Source organism: Artibeus jamaicensis, unplaced genomic scaffold (genome assembly GCF_021234435.1).
Source record: "Artibeus jamaicensis isolate MK-2021 breed Jamaican fruit bat unplaced genomic scaffold, CSHL_Jam_final scaffold_3128, whole genome shotgun sequence".
NCBI classification, from domain to species: Eukaryota; Metazoa; Chordata; class Mammalia; order Chiroptera; family Phyllostomidae; genus Artibeus; species Artibeus jamaicensis.
In genome coordinates this window covers 202,944-221,335 of record NW_026522036.1, presented here as the reverse complement: position 1 = coordinate 221,335, position 18,392 = coordinate 202,944, and the positions used below count along the sequence as shown (strand labels likewise).

Sequence of the window (18,392 nt, the reverse complement as noted above, 5' to 3'; positions counted from 1 at the left end):
GAAAAAGAGATCCATGATGTGTCGTGAAGTTTTTCAATCAATGTTATTCACCTCTAGTGTAGGCCAGAATTTCAGTGACTTTTTAAAAGTGCACATGCTTGGGACTCACTCCTGGACATTCCATAAGCCCGCAAGGATCTCTGTATTTTAGAGAGCTACGGGTGATGTTTTGTGCCTGTTTTAAAAAACCTTTTCTATTGCTCTGACGTGCATACAAGTCCTTGCACACAAATCAGAACTGGACAGTTTGATGAATTACCACGAAGGGAACACATCAATGCAACTACCACCCAGGTAATACATAGAACAGCTGTAGCACTCCAGAACTCCCCTCACATCCCCTTCCCGTCACTCCTTGAACTCACTCCCAAGGTAACCACTATCCTGACTTGTAATATCATAAATGAGTTGTAGCCATTTGTAAATTTTGTATAAATAGTATCATACTCTGGGTGTTGTTTTGTTTCAGCTGTGTTTGCTCATCGCTGCTGCTGATGAGATTCATCATCCATATTGTTTTACGCAGCTGTTGTTTATCCATTTTAGTTTCTCCTTAGTGTTCCACGGTATATAAGTACTACATGGAATGATGCTACAATTTTACCATTATACTGTTGACAGACATTTATATCCTGTTTGGGGCCATTACCAATAATGCTGCTAAAAACATTGTATGTGTCTCTTGGTGCACATGTGTATAATTTCCATTGGGTATACACCTAAGAGCAGAATTGCTTTGTAATAGGATATGCATAAGGTCCACATTAGGAGGTTCTGCCAAGCTGCTTTGCCAACTATTTGAGCCAATTAACAGCCCAGCAGGAAATGTGTGTTTTCTTTGTTCTATATTTTTTCAACACTTAGTAGTGATTGGTCTTTTAAATTTAACTTCTATGGTCAGTAATTAGTTACTTCTTAATTACAGTTTTAATTCCTATTTCTCTGGTGACTAATGAGGTTGAGCATCTTTTCATATATTTATTGGTTACTTTGGTACTCTACTGTAAAGTGTCTTCAATTTTCTTGCCTAAGTTTCTATTGGATTGTCTTTATTCTTATTAATTTGCACAAGTTCTTTATATATTTGGGATATAAACCTATTGATTATATGTATTGCAGATATCTTCCTCCACTCTTACTTGTCTCTTCACTTAATGGTATCTTTTGATGACCATAGTTCTCAATTTTAATATATTCAAACTTATGAATCTTTTCCTTTATGGTTAATATTTTAGGTGTCCTACTTAAACTTTTGCCTATCCCAGAATTATAAAAATATTATCCTATATTTTCTTCTGGAGACTTTGTCTGTTTACTTTTCATATTTAGATCTACATCTGGAATTAATTTTTGTCTATAGGATAAGGTAGGATTCCCAATCCTTTTTCCCCATGGAAATACTCACTTGAACTTGCACATATATTCCAGTCCTGAAGATTCTTTTGAATTTTTCTATATTCAGAATCAAAATAATGGCAATTTGTTTTTGTACCTTCAAATCTTTTTACCTATTTTATTCTTGCATTGTTGTACGGACCAAGACCCTACAGTAACTGCTGAGCAGTAACACTGGTATTGCCATCATCCTTCCCTCAATGGCAAAGGGAAAGTTGCCAGTATTTCACCATTGTGTGTGATGTTCGTAGTAGGCTAAAACTAAGTAAGCCAGAAGGATAACATGTAATTTGCTTAAAATATTGATTAGCAAATAATGCAGTTATCATTGGTGACAATGTTAAGAACACGACCATGGGAGTGAGTGCCTGAAATGAAATGTTCCCCAGGATTCTATTTTTTAATTTCTATTTGCACATCTTGGATGATTTCCATTGTACTTATGGCTTTACTCATTATAATTTCCGAATGTGTATCCCTGATCCAGACCTATCTTCTGAGATCTGGACTGACATATCCCACTCTCTACTGAACAGTCTGAGCCCCAAATTACCTCTAGCTTAGCTTGATCCAAACTCTAATGCAGATTTTGTTCACAAGTTAATGAAATATTCAGAATCTGTGCTAGAACCTGAGGGAATCAAAATAAATAAGACCTTACCTTTACTGGGCTCCCTTTGCTGTTTTTATTTCTCAATAAATGGCATTGATGTCACCCAGTTACTCAAGCCAGAATCTGTCTGAGGTCAGTCAGGTTCCCTGGGATCTGAGATGGAGACTCTTATGAGAGGATTTATTGAGGCAGTGTTCTCAGCAGAAGAGTGAGAGGAGGGAAGGAAAGCTGAATATGGATGAGGTCCGAGCTAGAGATTAGTTCAGCCTGGTCTCATCGGGAGCTTGGAGCATGGATTGCACAACAGAGTTGGTTCCCTGAGGGGACAAGAAGGCTAGTGTTTTGTGTCCCTGTGTCTGTCAGTCTTGCCTCTGAGAGAAAACAGGCTGCAGGAGGGACTGCAACTTCTCAGGTGCAACAGGAGGCTCTGTTCAGCCGAGGGCAGGTCTCCAGAGAAGTGGCCAGCTGTGAGCTATTAGTAGCCAACACTCACAGCTGCTGCAGGAGCGATGCACCAGTCTGGCGAAGGGGATCCAGCAGCCCTCACTACAGTCCTCCTTTTGAATCACTCGGATCTATATTCTTTTCATTTTGTTCATTGCTTTCAGGCATAGCTTCTCCAAGATTCTGGCTGGTCAAAATTTCTGGGAATGCTTATAAGAGGAGGGTTAGTGGCACATCCCTTGATGCTGTAGTTGGTCTCAAGGGCTTAACTGATATTCACCATCTCTTCACCTATTCTAGATTCCCTTCCCCGTCAGCAGGCACTTCTGTTGGTCCAAGTGGCTTGCCTCATTGGGGTGAGCTTTTGGTTCCCATACCCTTATCAGGATGTGGTTTGCTATTTACAGTTAAAACTAGGCATGAGAGTGCCAAAAGACCACCTCAGTGGATTACCTAGTAAGTAAGTAAATAAGTACCAAACATATTTCTCACTGTCTCCATTATGTAGTAGTAGTCTTACCTCTTAGTAATGATTAGGGTTGGTTACCTCTGCTGGTATAGAACCTCATTTCTGTGCCTCTGATCTGTCAGCATGAGAAGCCCAAAGTGACTGGGTGTCAATCAGAGCTTTAAATTCACTGAGACTCTTACAGGTTCCTGGTGGAAGCATTCTCCCTCTAGACCCTTGATCTGTAGACCAACAAAGCCCAAAAGTACAGAGCCAGAAGGCACAAATTCTCTAAGTTGGTCAATGGAAGTGGTAGAGAGTTGAGCCATTCCTCCATCCTCCTTTGTGTTCCCAGATCCATGTATTCCACAATCCATGTATTCCACATATCAGAAACACAGTGGCAGATAGCAGCAATTGGTGTACAGTCTCTACCATATCCTGAAGGATGGCACCCTGTCCTCACAGGATATAATTTCCAAGCTGATGCCTCAGCTGTGCTTTCAGGAAGCCTATTGGGATAGCATCCTCTGGATGATGCTATACATGGTATGACCCATGGATACCATGGTCATGCCCCTACTCCTGTGCTGGAAAATAGGTTCCTTTAGTATCAGTTAAGGTCTAATGTCAGTATATCAGTCACTCTGTGAACAGTAGTGCTGTTGGCCAAGGCAGGAAAGGAAGAATACATGTCAGTTCTGATAGGGATAAAACATTGCCCTTTCCAAGATGGAAAGGACCTGATGTAATCTAATTACCACCAAGAGATGACACTGGTGGGTCTCCTTGAGAGATGGCCTTGGTCTTTACTACAGGCAGATCAGACATTCAATGGGAATAGCAGCTAGATTAACTTTGGTGAAAGGGAGACTGCCCATTGGGCCCATGCACAATGTCTGCTGACGTGGCCAGGGACAGAGGCTGGATCAAGTCACCCTGTCCATATTCTGAAATGCTCTGTCCCAACTGGGGCTCAGTAGCATGACAGGAACTGTTCTGCAAACAGGATACAGTTTTCTGCTATAGATAGTGTGGTCCTGCTTCAGAAGTTTAAGGGTCTGCAATGCCACTTTCCCATTGAGACTTGCTAGAAGCTCCACATGGCATCTTTCTCTGCCAAAGATTATTCTAGTAAGTCATTTGATTTGGCCCAGTAACAGGACTGCTTGTACCCCTTTTCCACCCTACTGCAGAGCCCTTCTTTTCTCTGGGCCCTGCTAAAAACCAACAACCAACAACAACAACAAAAAGAGCAGTTTGTGTCCCCCAATAAATGAGTCAGGTTATTCTACCCAAAAGTAGAACATGCTACCTCCAAAACATGAAACCTGAAGAGACCTATCAAGTTTTATGCTTCTTTCATAGTGATAAGAAATGCAAGGTGCATTAATTTGTGCTTAAGAGAAGATAATGTTGACATGGTCCACATCACTGACACCTGAACACACTTTGTCGAGCCCCTGAATCACTGATGGGTTTTGTCTTTCACTCTCTGGAGCACATGTCTTGCCACTTCTTGTTCACCGGGTGTTCATCTTAGTGTGATATTAATGTTAATATATGATTGATGTTCTATAGTTTGGAGTCCTTGGCATATCCAGATGACCCAGGCTCCTTCAGAATTTATTGTGACAGCCTCATTAACATGACACAATGTGGGGCAAAAAACATGGAATGTACTCCTGTCTGCTCATGTTAATGCTAACTGCTTCTTCCCTACTCCTTACTCGGTATTAAAAAGAGCACCTTTGCCAGATCAACAGCAGCATTCCATGTACCCACAGCTGTGACATTCTACTTTAGAAAAGATGCCGTGGCTGGCACAGCAGCGCCAGCTGGGGCTACTGCTTCAGTGAGTTTGCAGCACTCCACTGTCATCTGCCATGATCCATACACTTTGGGCAGAGGCCAGACTTGTGAACTAGACCCTCTATAACAAAGTTCACCTGCATACAAATTGTTGACTTTTCAAACCCATTCTTCTTAAAAATCAAAAGCTGAAGCAGTGTCTAGGGACCATAGAACTAGGAAACTTAAATACAAATTTCCCCAACTTACATTTTTAAATAAACTTAAAAATTGTTTTGAGTGAAGTGCTATAAAATGATCTGATATTCCCTGTTATTCCTCAGCCACAGATTGCGTGTGTGTGTGTGTGTGTAAAAGTAAGCACTGAAAAGTAGGTCAGTTAAATGAGCACTTCCTCATCACATGAAGGGTCGAACTGAGCACTCATTGCTGAAGCTCTCTCAGCGATAATTGGACAAACAAGATCCCTTCCAGCATAGGGGCCTCCCTGCCTAGAGGCCACTCCTCCCCCTGAGATAGATCACAGGGCCAGCCCTCCTGACCCAACTAACTCCAAGCAGCAATTAGCCCCCTTTCACAGCCAATCTTGATTTTTTCCTATATAAACATTCTTTGCTCTATTCTACTATAATCTTTACTTTAGCGTGTCAGAGTTGCCTATTTTCAGATGAAAATCATTGGCTTTGCAAATTGGTGCAGTATGTTTTCGATAGCTTTCATGGTAATTGCATTCTCCCTGCGTATGTGTTTGGCCCCTGTAATAATCAGTTCTAGAGCTTTTTAACGTAACGGAGCTGTGCTGTTTCAGTTCCTTGAGGATTTCATTAGAGGCCGCATTGCACCAGTAGAGGGAATTCAGCTTGAGGTACATTCTTTCCTTAAGGGTTGCAGTACTTGACAGTATGTCAGGGATGAGGGACGCCTGGAAACAGGAAGGTTTAAAAAAGCTTTGTGATCCTCACCTAACTTCTCTTTTTTTCCTCAGTCTCCCCCAGACATGTCCTTCCCAGCTTCCTTGGCTGCACAGCATTTCCTTCTGGAGGAAGAGAGGCGTGCAAAAGAACTGGAGAAACTTCTGAACACACATATTGATGAGCTGCAAAGACATACAGAATTTACTCTTAATAAATACACCAAGCTAAAACAAAATAGGCACATATGAGCTTTTAAACTTTTTTTTATTTGTTTCCCCCATCCCAAGGGTAAAAAAAAAAGCTCTGGCAAAATATTTACAAAGCTGATTAATGACACTAAGAAATTTTGTTCTGTTTTCTTGAGTAAATCATTTCTGTAAGGCAGCTAGAAAATAGTAAGTATTTTGTTTGAAAAAGCTCTTTATATTTCTGCATTAACATAATAAATTATTTGGCTGTAGAGTTACTATAAAATAATCATCTCTACTCCAAAAGTTTTTTTTCAGTCTGTGAATATTTTAGAATAAATATGCAGTTTTTTCCACTTGAATCATGTATCCTGAAACCCATTTCCTCTATCACAACACAAAATGAGGGAAGTACTGTACTCCAAATATTAATGAATCAAGTGCAGCTCAGTTGTACTAGTTAGAAAACTCAAGGATTTTTAAAAATAAAAAATATTCAGTGTTTTGAGCTATGTAAACCTTCTACAACCTCTTTTGGGAAAAAAACCTAGGCTTACTATTTCTGCATTCATTATAATATCTCTTTGTTTTGGTACAATGGACTGTGCTGTTTACACATTTAAAATACATGTGCAAAATATGAATGCTTTCCTGTTAATACCAATTACTTCATGGACATGAACAAGAGAAGTGAAACATAAAGCATTGCTATTGTTGCCTTCTCCTTTGTGATACCTCTGTTTTTAATAAAAGAATGCAAAATTCTATGGACTTAAGTGCCAGATCTGTGTGGAGCAGTAATAGCATGGGAGTAAATAATAAAGTCAAGTTACAAATATGCACACATGATAGCCCATTATTCTTCTTTATAAATGATGTTTATATAAATAGATTGTGGAAAAATCCCTATGTAGTTACTGAAGGTAAGTCTCACCATTTTTATTGTTTCTTTTTCTCTTGAAAGAAATTCAGCCTCAAATGACTAAAGAATATGTCAAGATGCCTTTAAATAACAAATGTCCTTGTCGTGTGTGAAAGGTTTCTTCTTAGGCTCCGCCAAGGAAGAAATGCCAATCACCCACACAGTTAGGCAGTACAGAGCTTTATTGGGGTTTGTGCACCTCGGCGAGGTTCTCCAGTCCCCAGAGTGGGGCCGGAAAGTCGTGCCCAAGCAGGGAATGTGGCGCGGTTTTATTTTGGTTGGCTCTCTTAGCGGGAGCTGGGGATTGATTGGTCCCCTTTGAAGAAAGTGGCAAAACATCATTGGTGGTTCTCCTCAGGCTCAAATTTCTAGGCAGATAAAGCCCGCCCTTTCAGCTCCCTGGTTTGACGTCAGCCGTCTTTTCAGGGTTGTAGTTCAACCGCCATTTCGTCCAACCCCGCCCATCCTGACAGTGTGAGAAACCCAGAGTCCGATTCACTCTGGGCGACTTGACCATGTAGATTTGTGTAGCTCTTGATCTCCGCAGAGTGCCTTCACATAGCGTTGTAATTCATTTCACTTCAGAACAAGCCTGTGAAGCCAGCAAGGCTCGTGTTCTTACTCCTGGAAATGAAGCTGTTGAGAAACTTCCTAGAATCATGGTGAGCAAAGAAGGCAGAGTGGGCTGGCTCCTGATTCCTGGCTCCAGCTGTGAGAAGCAAGCAGATGGCGAACCAGGCTGGATCTGCAGAAGCTAGTTCATGACGAAAACATCAGAGGAGTACAGCGCCTCTAGTGCCCAAAAAAAGCCCCACAAGAGAAAAATTCTAGAAATCACAATCCTTTAAAATTATTTAATAATTTCTAACCTGGATGCAAAGAAAACAAAATAATTTTCAGTGTTACTTTAAGAAGATAGGAAGAAAAAGTACATTTAGGGAAAGTTTAAAAAGTCTAAAACCTTCGTACAAAAGTTTAAAGATAACATAACTTTGTTTTGTTTTGTTTATTTTTTAATTTAATTATTATTCAAGTACAGTTTTTTTGTCTTTTACTCCCATCCCAGCCCACCCCCCCTCGCCTTCTCCACCTCCCTCCCATTTCCACCCCCCCTTAGTTTTTGTCCGTGTGTCCTTTATACTTGTTCCTGTGAATCCTTCCCCTTTTCCCCTGAAATTCCCTCCCTTCTCCCTCTGGTCCCTGTGTAATCCCCTAAATCTGAATGCCACTTCATCCTCTTCGGGATTAAGACAGGTTGAAAGTCGGGTGGTAAAATAAAGCTCTAGGCTACAGTGTTCTCAGAACTTAGAGTCGAGAGGGCATGCACGCAGGGGATGTCCAGGACTAACAGTACATTTGCCTCTCTGGATTGTTATTTCAAGTTCATAAGCAAACTTCTCTTAAATTACTAGATACCACTTAATACCAGCTTTCTTATAAGAGTGGTCTTCAGTAGTTTTTTGCCTAACAACAGGATTTGGTATTCAAAGGAATTCATATGCTGAAGGCCAACATATAACCAAGACTGAAATGAAGCAGCTCTGGTTGAACGTTGGAAGGGGAGGAGTAAGGCCCACTCGCTGTCCACCACATTCCACTCCCCTGGCTTCCCTCCACAGACCAAAGGGATTCATTCCATGGAGCAGTTGCCCCAACATCCTCATGGGAGGAACTGAAGGAGGACCAGATTGCTCTGTTATTTGCACAGAATGCATTTTCATGCAGAAACCATGTCAATGGCTATGACCCCCATATTACAAAGGCCAGTTTAGCACATGATTTAGCTAAAACGTGAGGGAAGGAGTATAAGGAGAGAAGCAAGAGAAAGCCCACACCATTTGAACACTGGAAGTCAGTGCAAAGGGGAAGTGAGCTTTGAGTCAACTTTTGCCTCATAAAGGCTTAGATATATACTTTCACTTCTCAATTATCCAGGAGCATATGAACTGGAGTGGAAATTAAGCCAATTTGGGGGATGGAAAGCTGCTGGAAATTCACAGATTACCCCCAAATTTCAATTAAAACAAAATGAGAGATAAGTCTTGATTATCTGTCGACAGAACTGCTCTGAGACTCAGCCCGACCCAGCCCCTGACTCTCTGCTCCCACCCCAGGAGAGCAATCAGAGCTACTCAGCATCCACTGCCTGCTTAGAGAGGCCTGCCCTGGAGATGCACTTGTCTAGGTCCCTGCTAAACCTCACCCGTGATTAATCTGACACAGGTAATCTAGAACCAATTGCAGTGTAACAATGATGTGGAATTATTCTCTCGCCATCCCGTTAACTCAGTTAATGTAATTTCCTCTTTCTATATGTGCTTTCTGTCCCTCCAACCAGTCTGAAATCTCCTAGAAGAGAGGCGTATTCCTAGGCTTCATTGCCTCCCCTGTGCACCTAGCCCAGGGCCTGGCCATGGGGGCTAACTGATTAGTGATCAGTCAGTGGATTGAATCCAGACATGGGGAATACCTTTAGCAAAGACAAAGAGTAGGAGAAATTTGAGGTAGTTTAGGGTACAATGACAAAATACTAAATATATCAAATGGTCAGCTGCAGAAAAGTACACAAACTGTGAATTTGTCTGAATGCTTGTGGGTATGGGGAAGATTTTTCACTCACACTTGACCTCAGCTAATATCTAATAGAAATCTAGTACAGAACATTAGCCATGTGTTTAATGGTTAGAGCCAATGAAACCATAAGAATCTTAGGACTAAAACAAGGTGGTAAAAGTGTGATACGGATTTGGGCCCAAAGACTTAAAGCTCAACTAGCAACTGAAACTCTGCCCAACCCTTGGAGCCCCACAGAATACAGCATTGCCAGGAGCGAAATCCTGAGCAATAAAACATTCCGAACTCTTTTGTCCTACAGTGAGGCTTCACTGTGGCCCAAGGAAAAGAGTGAATGGACCATAAGCTTACTGAGTTCTGGCTGAGGGAAACCCCTGGGGAAAAGTTTTCCTGACCTCCAGGGACCTCCCAGGGCAGAAGTAAGGTAGAAACTGTGGCCCCAGTCACAGACGTCAATCAGGCAATGTTTAGAAGTGGCTCATGTCACCATCCTCCACCATGGGGCAAGAGAGGTCACAGTCTTATAACAAGGATGAACATGAGTCTCAGGCAGGCAGATAATTACTGTTATGGCAACTAACAGTCTCATCACACAGCTGAACTGCCAGGTGACCTCTAATATTTGTATCAAGGTTTCAAACAGGGAAAGATTCAGCAGGGCCAAGTATAGAATGAAGAGATGCTCAGAGCCACCTGGTGGGCCCCATGACCTGACTAGAAATTCTTAGGTCTTAAAGGCTCTCAATATAAGTTAAATTAGTTGGAGGCTAATGGGGTTCTCCATGCCTTGGTCCTGTGACCTTAACAAAGCTTCCATTTCTTTATCTGTAGAACAGGCATAATAATACTACCTGTGTCAGAGGACTGTTGGGAAGACTGAGGGAGGTAATGTACACAGAGCGGTTAGCAAGGTGTGTGGAGCACAGTGAGAACTCACTACTCCGTAAGTGCTGGCTGTAGCACTCCTTGCCATCCTCGCCCTCTGAGGCAACAGGTCCAAGCCCAGAAGATGAAACACGTCCTCCGTGAATAATACTGCCACTTATCGAGGACCATGTGCCAGCCACTATAAGATCATTTAAACTTGTTTAATCATTAACATTTTATGAAGAAATATTTACACACCATAAAATTCTCTCACTCAAGGGGATAATTTTATAACTTTTAATACATTTACAGTGCTTGCAACCAATGCCACACCTCAGTTTTAGAATGTTTCCATCACCCAGAAAGACCCCACTGGCAGTCACTCCCCGTCCCCATGCCCAGCCCCAGGCAGCTGCTAAACTACTTTCTGTCTCTATGATTTACCTGGATGTTTCACATAAATGGATTCTTATAATATGTGGGGTTTGGCATCTGGCTTCTTTCATTTAGTATGTTTTTGTGGTTCACATTGTAGCATGTATAAATATGTTGTTCTTTTTATTGCTGAATAGTATTCTGCTGTATGAATAAATGACATTTTATTTATCCATTTCACCAGCTAATGGACGTTTGTTTTCAGTTTGGAAGCTGTTATGAATAAAGTTGTTACGAACATTAACATTCAAGTCTGTGTGTGGATGTTTTTGTTTCTGTTAGTAGGTTTCTAGGAGTAGAATTTCTGAGTTACATGGTAAATGTACATTTAACTTTTAAAAGAAATTGTCAAACTGTGTTCCTAAGTAGCTGCACCATTTTTATTCCCACCGGCAATGGATAAGGGTTCTAATTTCTCCATGTCCTCTCCCATTTTTACTATTGTCTATACTTTCGATGATAACATTTCAGTGTGTGTGGAGAGGTATTCCATCCTGGTTTTAATTTGCATTTACCTAATGACCAATCATGTTGCACATCTTCTTTTCTGCTTTTTGACCATTCACATATCTTTTTTTGGTGAAATGTCTTTTTCAAATCTTTAGCCCATTTTATAATAATTTTCCTTCTTATTGGGTTATAAGGATTCTTTACACATTTTGAAATAAAGCCTTTATCAGTTATATGATCTGCATATATTTTCTCCCAGTCTGTGGCTTATCTTTTCGTTTTCATAATGGTCCCTTTTGAAGCCATACATTTTTAATTTTGATGTAGTACAATTCATCATCTTTTTCTTTTATGGATCATGCTTTTGGCATAATATGTAAGAAATTTTTCTCTGACTCCAGGTCACAAATATTTTCTCCTATATTTTCTTTGGAAAGTTTTATAATTTTAGGTTTTACACCAGGTTAATGACCCATTTTGAATTATGTTTTTTGTGTGGTACAAGAGCTTAGATTCATCTTTTTACATGTGAATAGCTATTGTCACAGAATCACTTCTTGAAAAGACTATTCTTTCCCCATTGAATTGTCTTGTACCTCTGTTTTAAAAAATCAATTGACCATAAACTTAAGGGTTTATTTCTAGACTCTTAGTTCTGGTCCATTGATTTATATGTCTGTCTTTGTGCCAGTACCACAGGGTCTTAATTACTGTAGCTTTGGAGGAAGTTTTGATGCTGGACAGTGTAAATCCTCCAGTTTACAAGACGTTTTGGCTATTTTGAGCCCTTTGTGTTTCCACATAAGTTTTAGGATTAGCTTGTCAGCATCTCAATTTTTGCAAACAAACAAAAAACCTGCTGGGATTTGATAGGAATTAAAATGGTAATTCTCCCCAAATGTGGGGTAAGTTACCACTTAATAATATAGAGTCTTCCAATTAATCACTGAATATGAAATATCTATTTATTTAGATCTTTTTTAGCTTCTCTTAGAAATACTGTACAGTTTTCAATGGGTAAGTCTTACAGTTCTTTTGTTAAATTTATTCCTAAGTTTTTAATTCTATCTGATGCTATTATGAATGAAATTGTTTTCCTAATTTTATTATTATATTATTCATTGCTAATAAATAGAAATTCAATTGATGTTTGTATATTGTTCCTGTATTCTGTGACCTTGTTGAGCTCATTTATTCAAATAGTGTGTGTTTCTCAATTTTGTTAAATTTTATTTATTTATTTTTAGGGAGAATGAGAGGGAAAGAAACATCAGTATGTGGTTGCCTCTCCCATTCCCCCAACTGGGAACCCAGCTCACAACCCAGGCATGTGCCCTGACTGGGAATCGAACCAGTGATCCTTTGGTTCACAGGCCATCACTCAATCCACTGAACCACACCAGCCAGGGTTATTTTTTAAATTTTTTGATATACAGGATCATATTGTCTTTCAGTAAAAAAGAAGCTTTTACTTCTTTTCCATTCTAGGTTTCTTTTATTTCTTTTTCTTTCCTGATTGCACTAGTTAACTCTAATGCAATGTTAAATTGAAGAAGTGACAGCAACCATGGTTCTGGTCATAAGGTAAAGATTTCAGTCTTTCACCATTGAGTAAGATGTTAGCTATAGGTTTTTGTAGATGCTGTTTATCAGATTGAGGAAGTTCCTATCTACTTTGCCTAGTTCATTGAGAGTTTTTATGATCGGATATTAGATTTTGTCTAATGATTTTTTTGTATCTACTAAGATGATCATGTGGGGTTTTTTATCCTTTATTAATATATAGCATATTACTTTAATTTATTTTTAGTATAAACTGATTTTACATTCTTGGGATAAATTCTACTTGATCATGATGTATAATCCTTTTTATATGTTGCTGGGTTTGGTTCACTACTATTTTTTTTGCTGTTTATAAGAGATGCACTGTCTTTTTATTTTTAATTAATTTGTTTCTTTTCAGTTACAGCTGACATACAATATTATATTAGTTTTAGCTGTACAGTACAGTAGTTAAACATTCACATAACTTATAAAGTGATCACCCCTGATAGGCTAGTACCCAACTGATGCAATAGGTTTACTGATATTTTGTTGAAGATCTTCATGTCTGTGTTCATGGGGAATAGTGGTCTGTAATTTTCTTGTCATGCTTTTGTCTGGCTTTGATCTCAGGTTTATTTCTCACCTCATGGAATGAACTAAAAACTTTCCTTTACTCCTCCATGTTCTGAGATTTTATAAAGAACTAGCATTGTTTCTTCAAGTGTTTGGTGGAGTTCACCAGTGAAACTATCTGGGCCTAGGCTTTTCTTCATGGCAAACTTTCCTTGTTATAGGCCTATTCAGATTTTCTGTTTCTTCTTTAGTCAGTTTCAGTGATTTGTGACTTTCAAATTCAATTCAATATTTATAATAACCCCTTGAAATAAGAATTAGGCCCAATTAATTTTGAGGCCTAAAAGACTGAGTGATTTATCTCAAGGTCAGATATGTGGAAAATGGCCCATCCGTGAAGCTCCAAAGTCCATACTCTCTCTACTAGGCAACACTGCCTCTAAACAGACACAGGGCTTTTTAAAGTGACCCCCACTCCCACTCTCCAAGAGTCACCACTAAACACAATCCTCTTTTGTATGCCCAAGTCCATCCAAGTTTTTGTTTTTCCTTGAAAACCTGATGCTGCCCACAGACCAGGGTTCTGCTTCCTTTACAGCCCCATTAAGAATCACTGCCTTTAACACTCAGCATGGTGCTCACAGATAAACCGTCTTGGGAAGGCACCTAATGACAGAGGCTGTACTTAACAATTTAAATAAATACCCTTTCCCTTCTTGCCTGCCAATGAGGGGAAAAACAAATGCCCAAGGACCTAAGCAGTTGGAATGAACCACACTAACCACACTTGCTTTGCCATGGACAGCAGACACCTGGCCATCCAGACCTCTGCTGGTTAAGGGGGACCTGACTGACACAGAAATGATAAGGATGTGCGTTCCCTCAAAATAAAGAATTACGCTTTCATATCATTTGGTCAATGTGTCTGTTGTCAGGTATAGCGAACTGCCTAAAGAAATTATTACGTAAGATGAGGCCAAAGGGCGCACACTAACTAGACTTCCTGTTGTACCAGAGGCGTGAACAGCAGAGCGCTCTTCATCAGAAAGTTTCATGTGTTCAAATGATGAAACACAAAAGAATCAAGCTAACATTCTTCCCATTTGGTATAACTTCTTCTGTTTTTCTGTTTCTGAAGACAAGAATATTGCAACTTTGAAATTTCTCGTTTTCATCAGCTTGGGGAAAATCTTCCAAAAGTAGGTACTGTTTGAGCTAAAACCATTTTCAATCCCAAACACATCTCTTGGCTGAGATAAATTATTTGATGAGTCATTCTCAAATGACTTTGGTAGATAAAATTATGAGTAAACAAACTAAAACACCTCTTTAGCCTCAAACAAAAAGTCTGCTACATATGAAGTTTAATTTATAACCAAAGATTTTTATTAACAAGAGATGCACCCAAAAATTTTGGGAGAATAAATATACACGCACGTGTGCACACACACATGCACACATGTACATACATGTGTGTACATGTAGACACACATGTATGTATATATACACGCATGAAGCTCTGAAACCATCAATAAAACAAGAGGGAGGGAGAAAACTTTGGGGGTAATGGATACATTTATGGCATAGATCATAGTGCTACTTTCATGAATGTATATTTACCTCTAAATTTATGAAGTTGTGTGCATGAATATGTGCCACCTTTTGTATGTCAATCATGTCACAATACCGTGGTTTAAAAAAAACAAATGAGTCAAGAGCAGTCTCAGAGTTTGGGAAATAAACACATAGTTCAGTCACTAGTTTTAATATTAAAATATATGCACTTAAGAAAATAAAGGATTTCATGACCCGAACATACAGCTTCATTTTGGAGGAATGCATTTATTTCATTGAAGACACTATGATAGATGTATAAGGCACCCCAAATGTTGGGTCTGCCATTTAAGCCAAGCAGTTTGTAATACTTTTTTTACAGAAGCTCTAGTGAACGAATACACTCATATATTCCAGACTAAAAAGGGGGACAATGTGAAATGGCAGTGGGTGCAAACCAAAAGGCCCCCAGCAAAGCTTGTTCTCTTCAGACAAAAGATAAGGAAAGAGGAGCATAGAAAGGCAGAAAACTTTTAGACCATAACCACTCTAATTCAGTCAAATACCACAAGAAAAAAACATGGCCCCCACCCACAGCAGCCTGGATTTCCACCCTCATCCCAAACCCCCCACCGAAGTGGTGTCAGAGAAGGCTGAGCGGAGCAGCAGAACCTTCGTCCCTGCTGGCAGATAGTGAGGCATCACCCTCAGCACTTTCAGTGCAATCTATGTGTAGAGTCCTCACAAGGCAACATCAAGTCAACCCTCGCCCTCTCCACTAGGGTGGTGTCAGTGGAGGCCTAGCGGAGAGCTGCACATTCACCCCAGTGGAAAGGAGGTCCCCACTCTGGTCACAGTGTCACTGGAGTATAGGAAGCAGTCATGAGGCACCCCTGACCTCCCAGCCAGTGTGATATCAGCAAAAGTCTGCTGGGCAGCTGCAGCTCCCACCCCAACCCGGCAGTGATGAGAAGCCCCTCTGCTCGGGTGTCAGCTGGAGCTGAGTCCAGAACCCAGGCTGCCATTACCATCTGGCAGTCATGATGCTGCCCCCATTTCCCCGCTTGGGCTTTGTCAGACTAAGCCTGTAAAAACACAAAATTTAAATAAGATCCAGCATTGTAATATAATGCCCAAAATAGCCAGGCTTCGATCGAAAGCCACATGTCATGCCAAGAGCATAGAAGATCTCAGGTTGAATGAGGAAGACGATCAACACAGGACAACACTAAGATGACACAGATGTTAGAATTATCTACCAAGGATTAAAAGTAGCCATCGTAAAATGATTCAGCAAGTGATGAAAAACATGCCTGAAAAAAATGAAACCACAGAAAAGTTTCAGCAAAGTAATAGAAGACACAAAGCCAAATGGAAATCTCAGAACTAAAAACTATAGTATCGAATAAAAATTCAGTGGATAGGCTCAACAATAGTCTGAAGGGGACTGAGAAAATGATCAGTGAATAACAGAAACTGCCCAATCTGAATAACCAAGAGATGATACAATGGAAAAAAATCAACAACAAAGGATCTAAAAACTGTGCCATTGGAGTCTTGAAAGAAGAGGAAAGAAAGGGCAGAGGTAAAATAGTATTCAAAGTGCCCGGCTGGTGTGGCTCTGTGGATTGGACATCGGCCTGCCAAATGAAAGGTTGCTGGTTCGATTCCCAGTCAGGGCATATGCCTGGGTGGTGGGCCAGGTCCCCAGTTCGGGGCACACAAAAATCAACCACACATTGATGTTGCTCTCCCTCTCTCCCTCCCTACCCCTCTCTAAAAATAAATATTTTTTAAAAAGTACTCAAAGAAATAATGCCTGAAAACATCCCAAAAAGCTAAGCAAATTCAAATCAGTCTAAACCTAAGGAAATTCATGTATGCTATATTATAGTCAAACTTCTAAAAACTTTAAAAATCTTGAAAATAGCAAGAGAGAAACAATACCTTACCTATACAGAGACAACAATTTTTATCAAAGCAGATTTCTCATCAGAAACCATGGAGGCCAGAAGTATGTGGCACAGTATGGTGGAGTGCTGAAAGAAAAGAACCATAATCCAGACTTTAAACCTAGCGAAAGTATCTGTCAGGGATGAAGAGGAAGTCAAGACATTTTCAGGTGAAGGAGAACTAAGAGAATCTGCCATCATTACATCTACCCTAAAGGAATTGTTAAAGTTCTGTAAACACAATAAAAATAAAAATAAAATAAATAAAAGTAGGAATCTTGGAGTATCAGGAGAAATAAAAAATGCAAGAAATAGTAAAAATATGGTTAAATACAGTAAACTGTTTTTCTCCTCTTGTTTTTGAAGTTATGTTTGATGGTTTGTATGTAGAATTAATGTTTAATTTATAATTTATAATTATGTTATAATTTTAATGTATAATTGTTACACACAGGGCAGGGTTGAAGGAACAGAAGGAGGTAAGCCCACTGCATCTCCATAGAAGTGGCAAAGTGACACTGGAAGATATTGGTAAGTTATGTATATGTAATGTAACCTAGAACAACCAATAAAAAAGCTACACAAAAAGATACAGTCAAAAATGTTATAGATAAATCAAAACAGAATTCTTCATAAATGTCCAAGTAACCAAGATGAAGTTAGAAAAAAAACAGAAAAATAAAAATAAAAATAAAAAAAAGTCAGACTGAAGCCTTGATATATCGATAATCACATCAAATAAAATGGTCCAAATGTATCAATTAAAAGAAACAGATGGCAGAGCAGAGTGGATTAAAAAAACATCACCTGACCATATATACTGTCTACAAAAAACTCACTTTAAATATAATAACATAGCCCTGGCTGGTGTAGCTCAGTGGATTAAGTGCGGGCCTGCGAACCAAAAGATCACGGTTTGAGTCCCAGTCAGGGCATATGCCTGGGTTGTGGGCCCGATCCCCAATAGGGAACATGCAAGAGGTAACCACACATTGATATTTCTCTCCCTCTCTCCTTCTCTTCCCCTCTAGAGATAAATGAATTAAAAAAATAAATAAATATAATAACATAGGCAGGTTGAAAGTAAAAGGGTGGGAAGGTTACACCGGAGCAAGCACTAATGAAAGGAAAGCAGCAGGACGATGTTAATGGCACATAAAGTAGACTTCAGAGCAAAGAAAATGACCAGAAAGAGGAGGACATTATATAATGATAAAAGGGCCAATCCACCAAGAAAAAGCAGTCCGCATGTGAAAACACCGAAAAACGGAACTGCAGAATACATGAAGCAAAAAGTTAAAAATAGACAAATTCACAATTACAATGGAAGATTTCAACACCCTTTCTTGTCAATTGATTGAACTTGACAGAAATCAATAAGAGTATAGAAAAAAATCAATAATTCTATCAGCCAACAAAATTTAATCAACACGTATAGATTACTCCACCCAATAAAAGCAATATATACATTCTCTTCAAGTGCCCTCAGGACATATGCCAAAATATATCCCTAGGTATTTAAACAAACTTCAAAAAATGAAAAAAGAAATGAAAAAATATGGCTTGAATTCTATCACTAGAGTGGAATCAAACTAGATAATGACAGAAACTAGAAAATCAAAAATAGGAAAAGGAGGAACAAGAAATCAATACCAGAAAAAACTCCAAACATGGAAACTAAACAACATTCTAAATAATCAATGAGT

General features: G+C 39.5%; 2 protein-coding genes across 5 annotated transcripts in view; one reads left to right on the top strand and one right to left on the bottom strand.

The window, feature by feature from the left end:
- Positions 1-5,874, top strand: part of DEUP1 (deuterosome assembly protein 1) — an 80,314-nt gene extending 74,440 nt beyond the window's left edge. The window contains exon 14 of the mRNA XM_053656917.1: positions 5,698-5,874. Coding sequence (XP_053512892.1) covers positions 5,698-5,874 — 177 coding nt within the window. The remainder of the gene's footprint in view (positions 1-5,697) is intronic.
- The window catches only part of SLC36A4 (solute carrier family 36 member 4), a 324,739-nt gene that overhangs the window by 209,600 nt on the left and 96,747 nt on the right, over positions 1-18,392 (bottom strand). For all 4 annotated transcript variants that reach the window (XM_053656921.1, XM_053656919.1, XM_053656920.1 and 1 more), the window contains exon 3: positions 5,675-5,808. The gene's annotated coding sequence lies outside the window, so the exon portion shown is untranslated. The remainder of the gene's footprint in view (positions 1-5,674; positions 5,809-18,392) is intronic.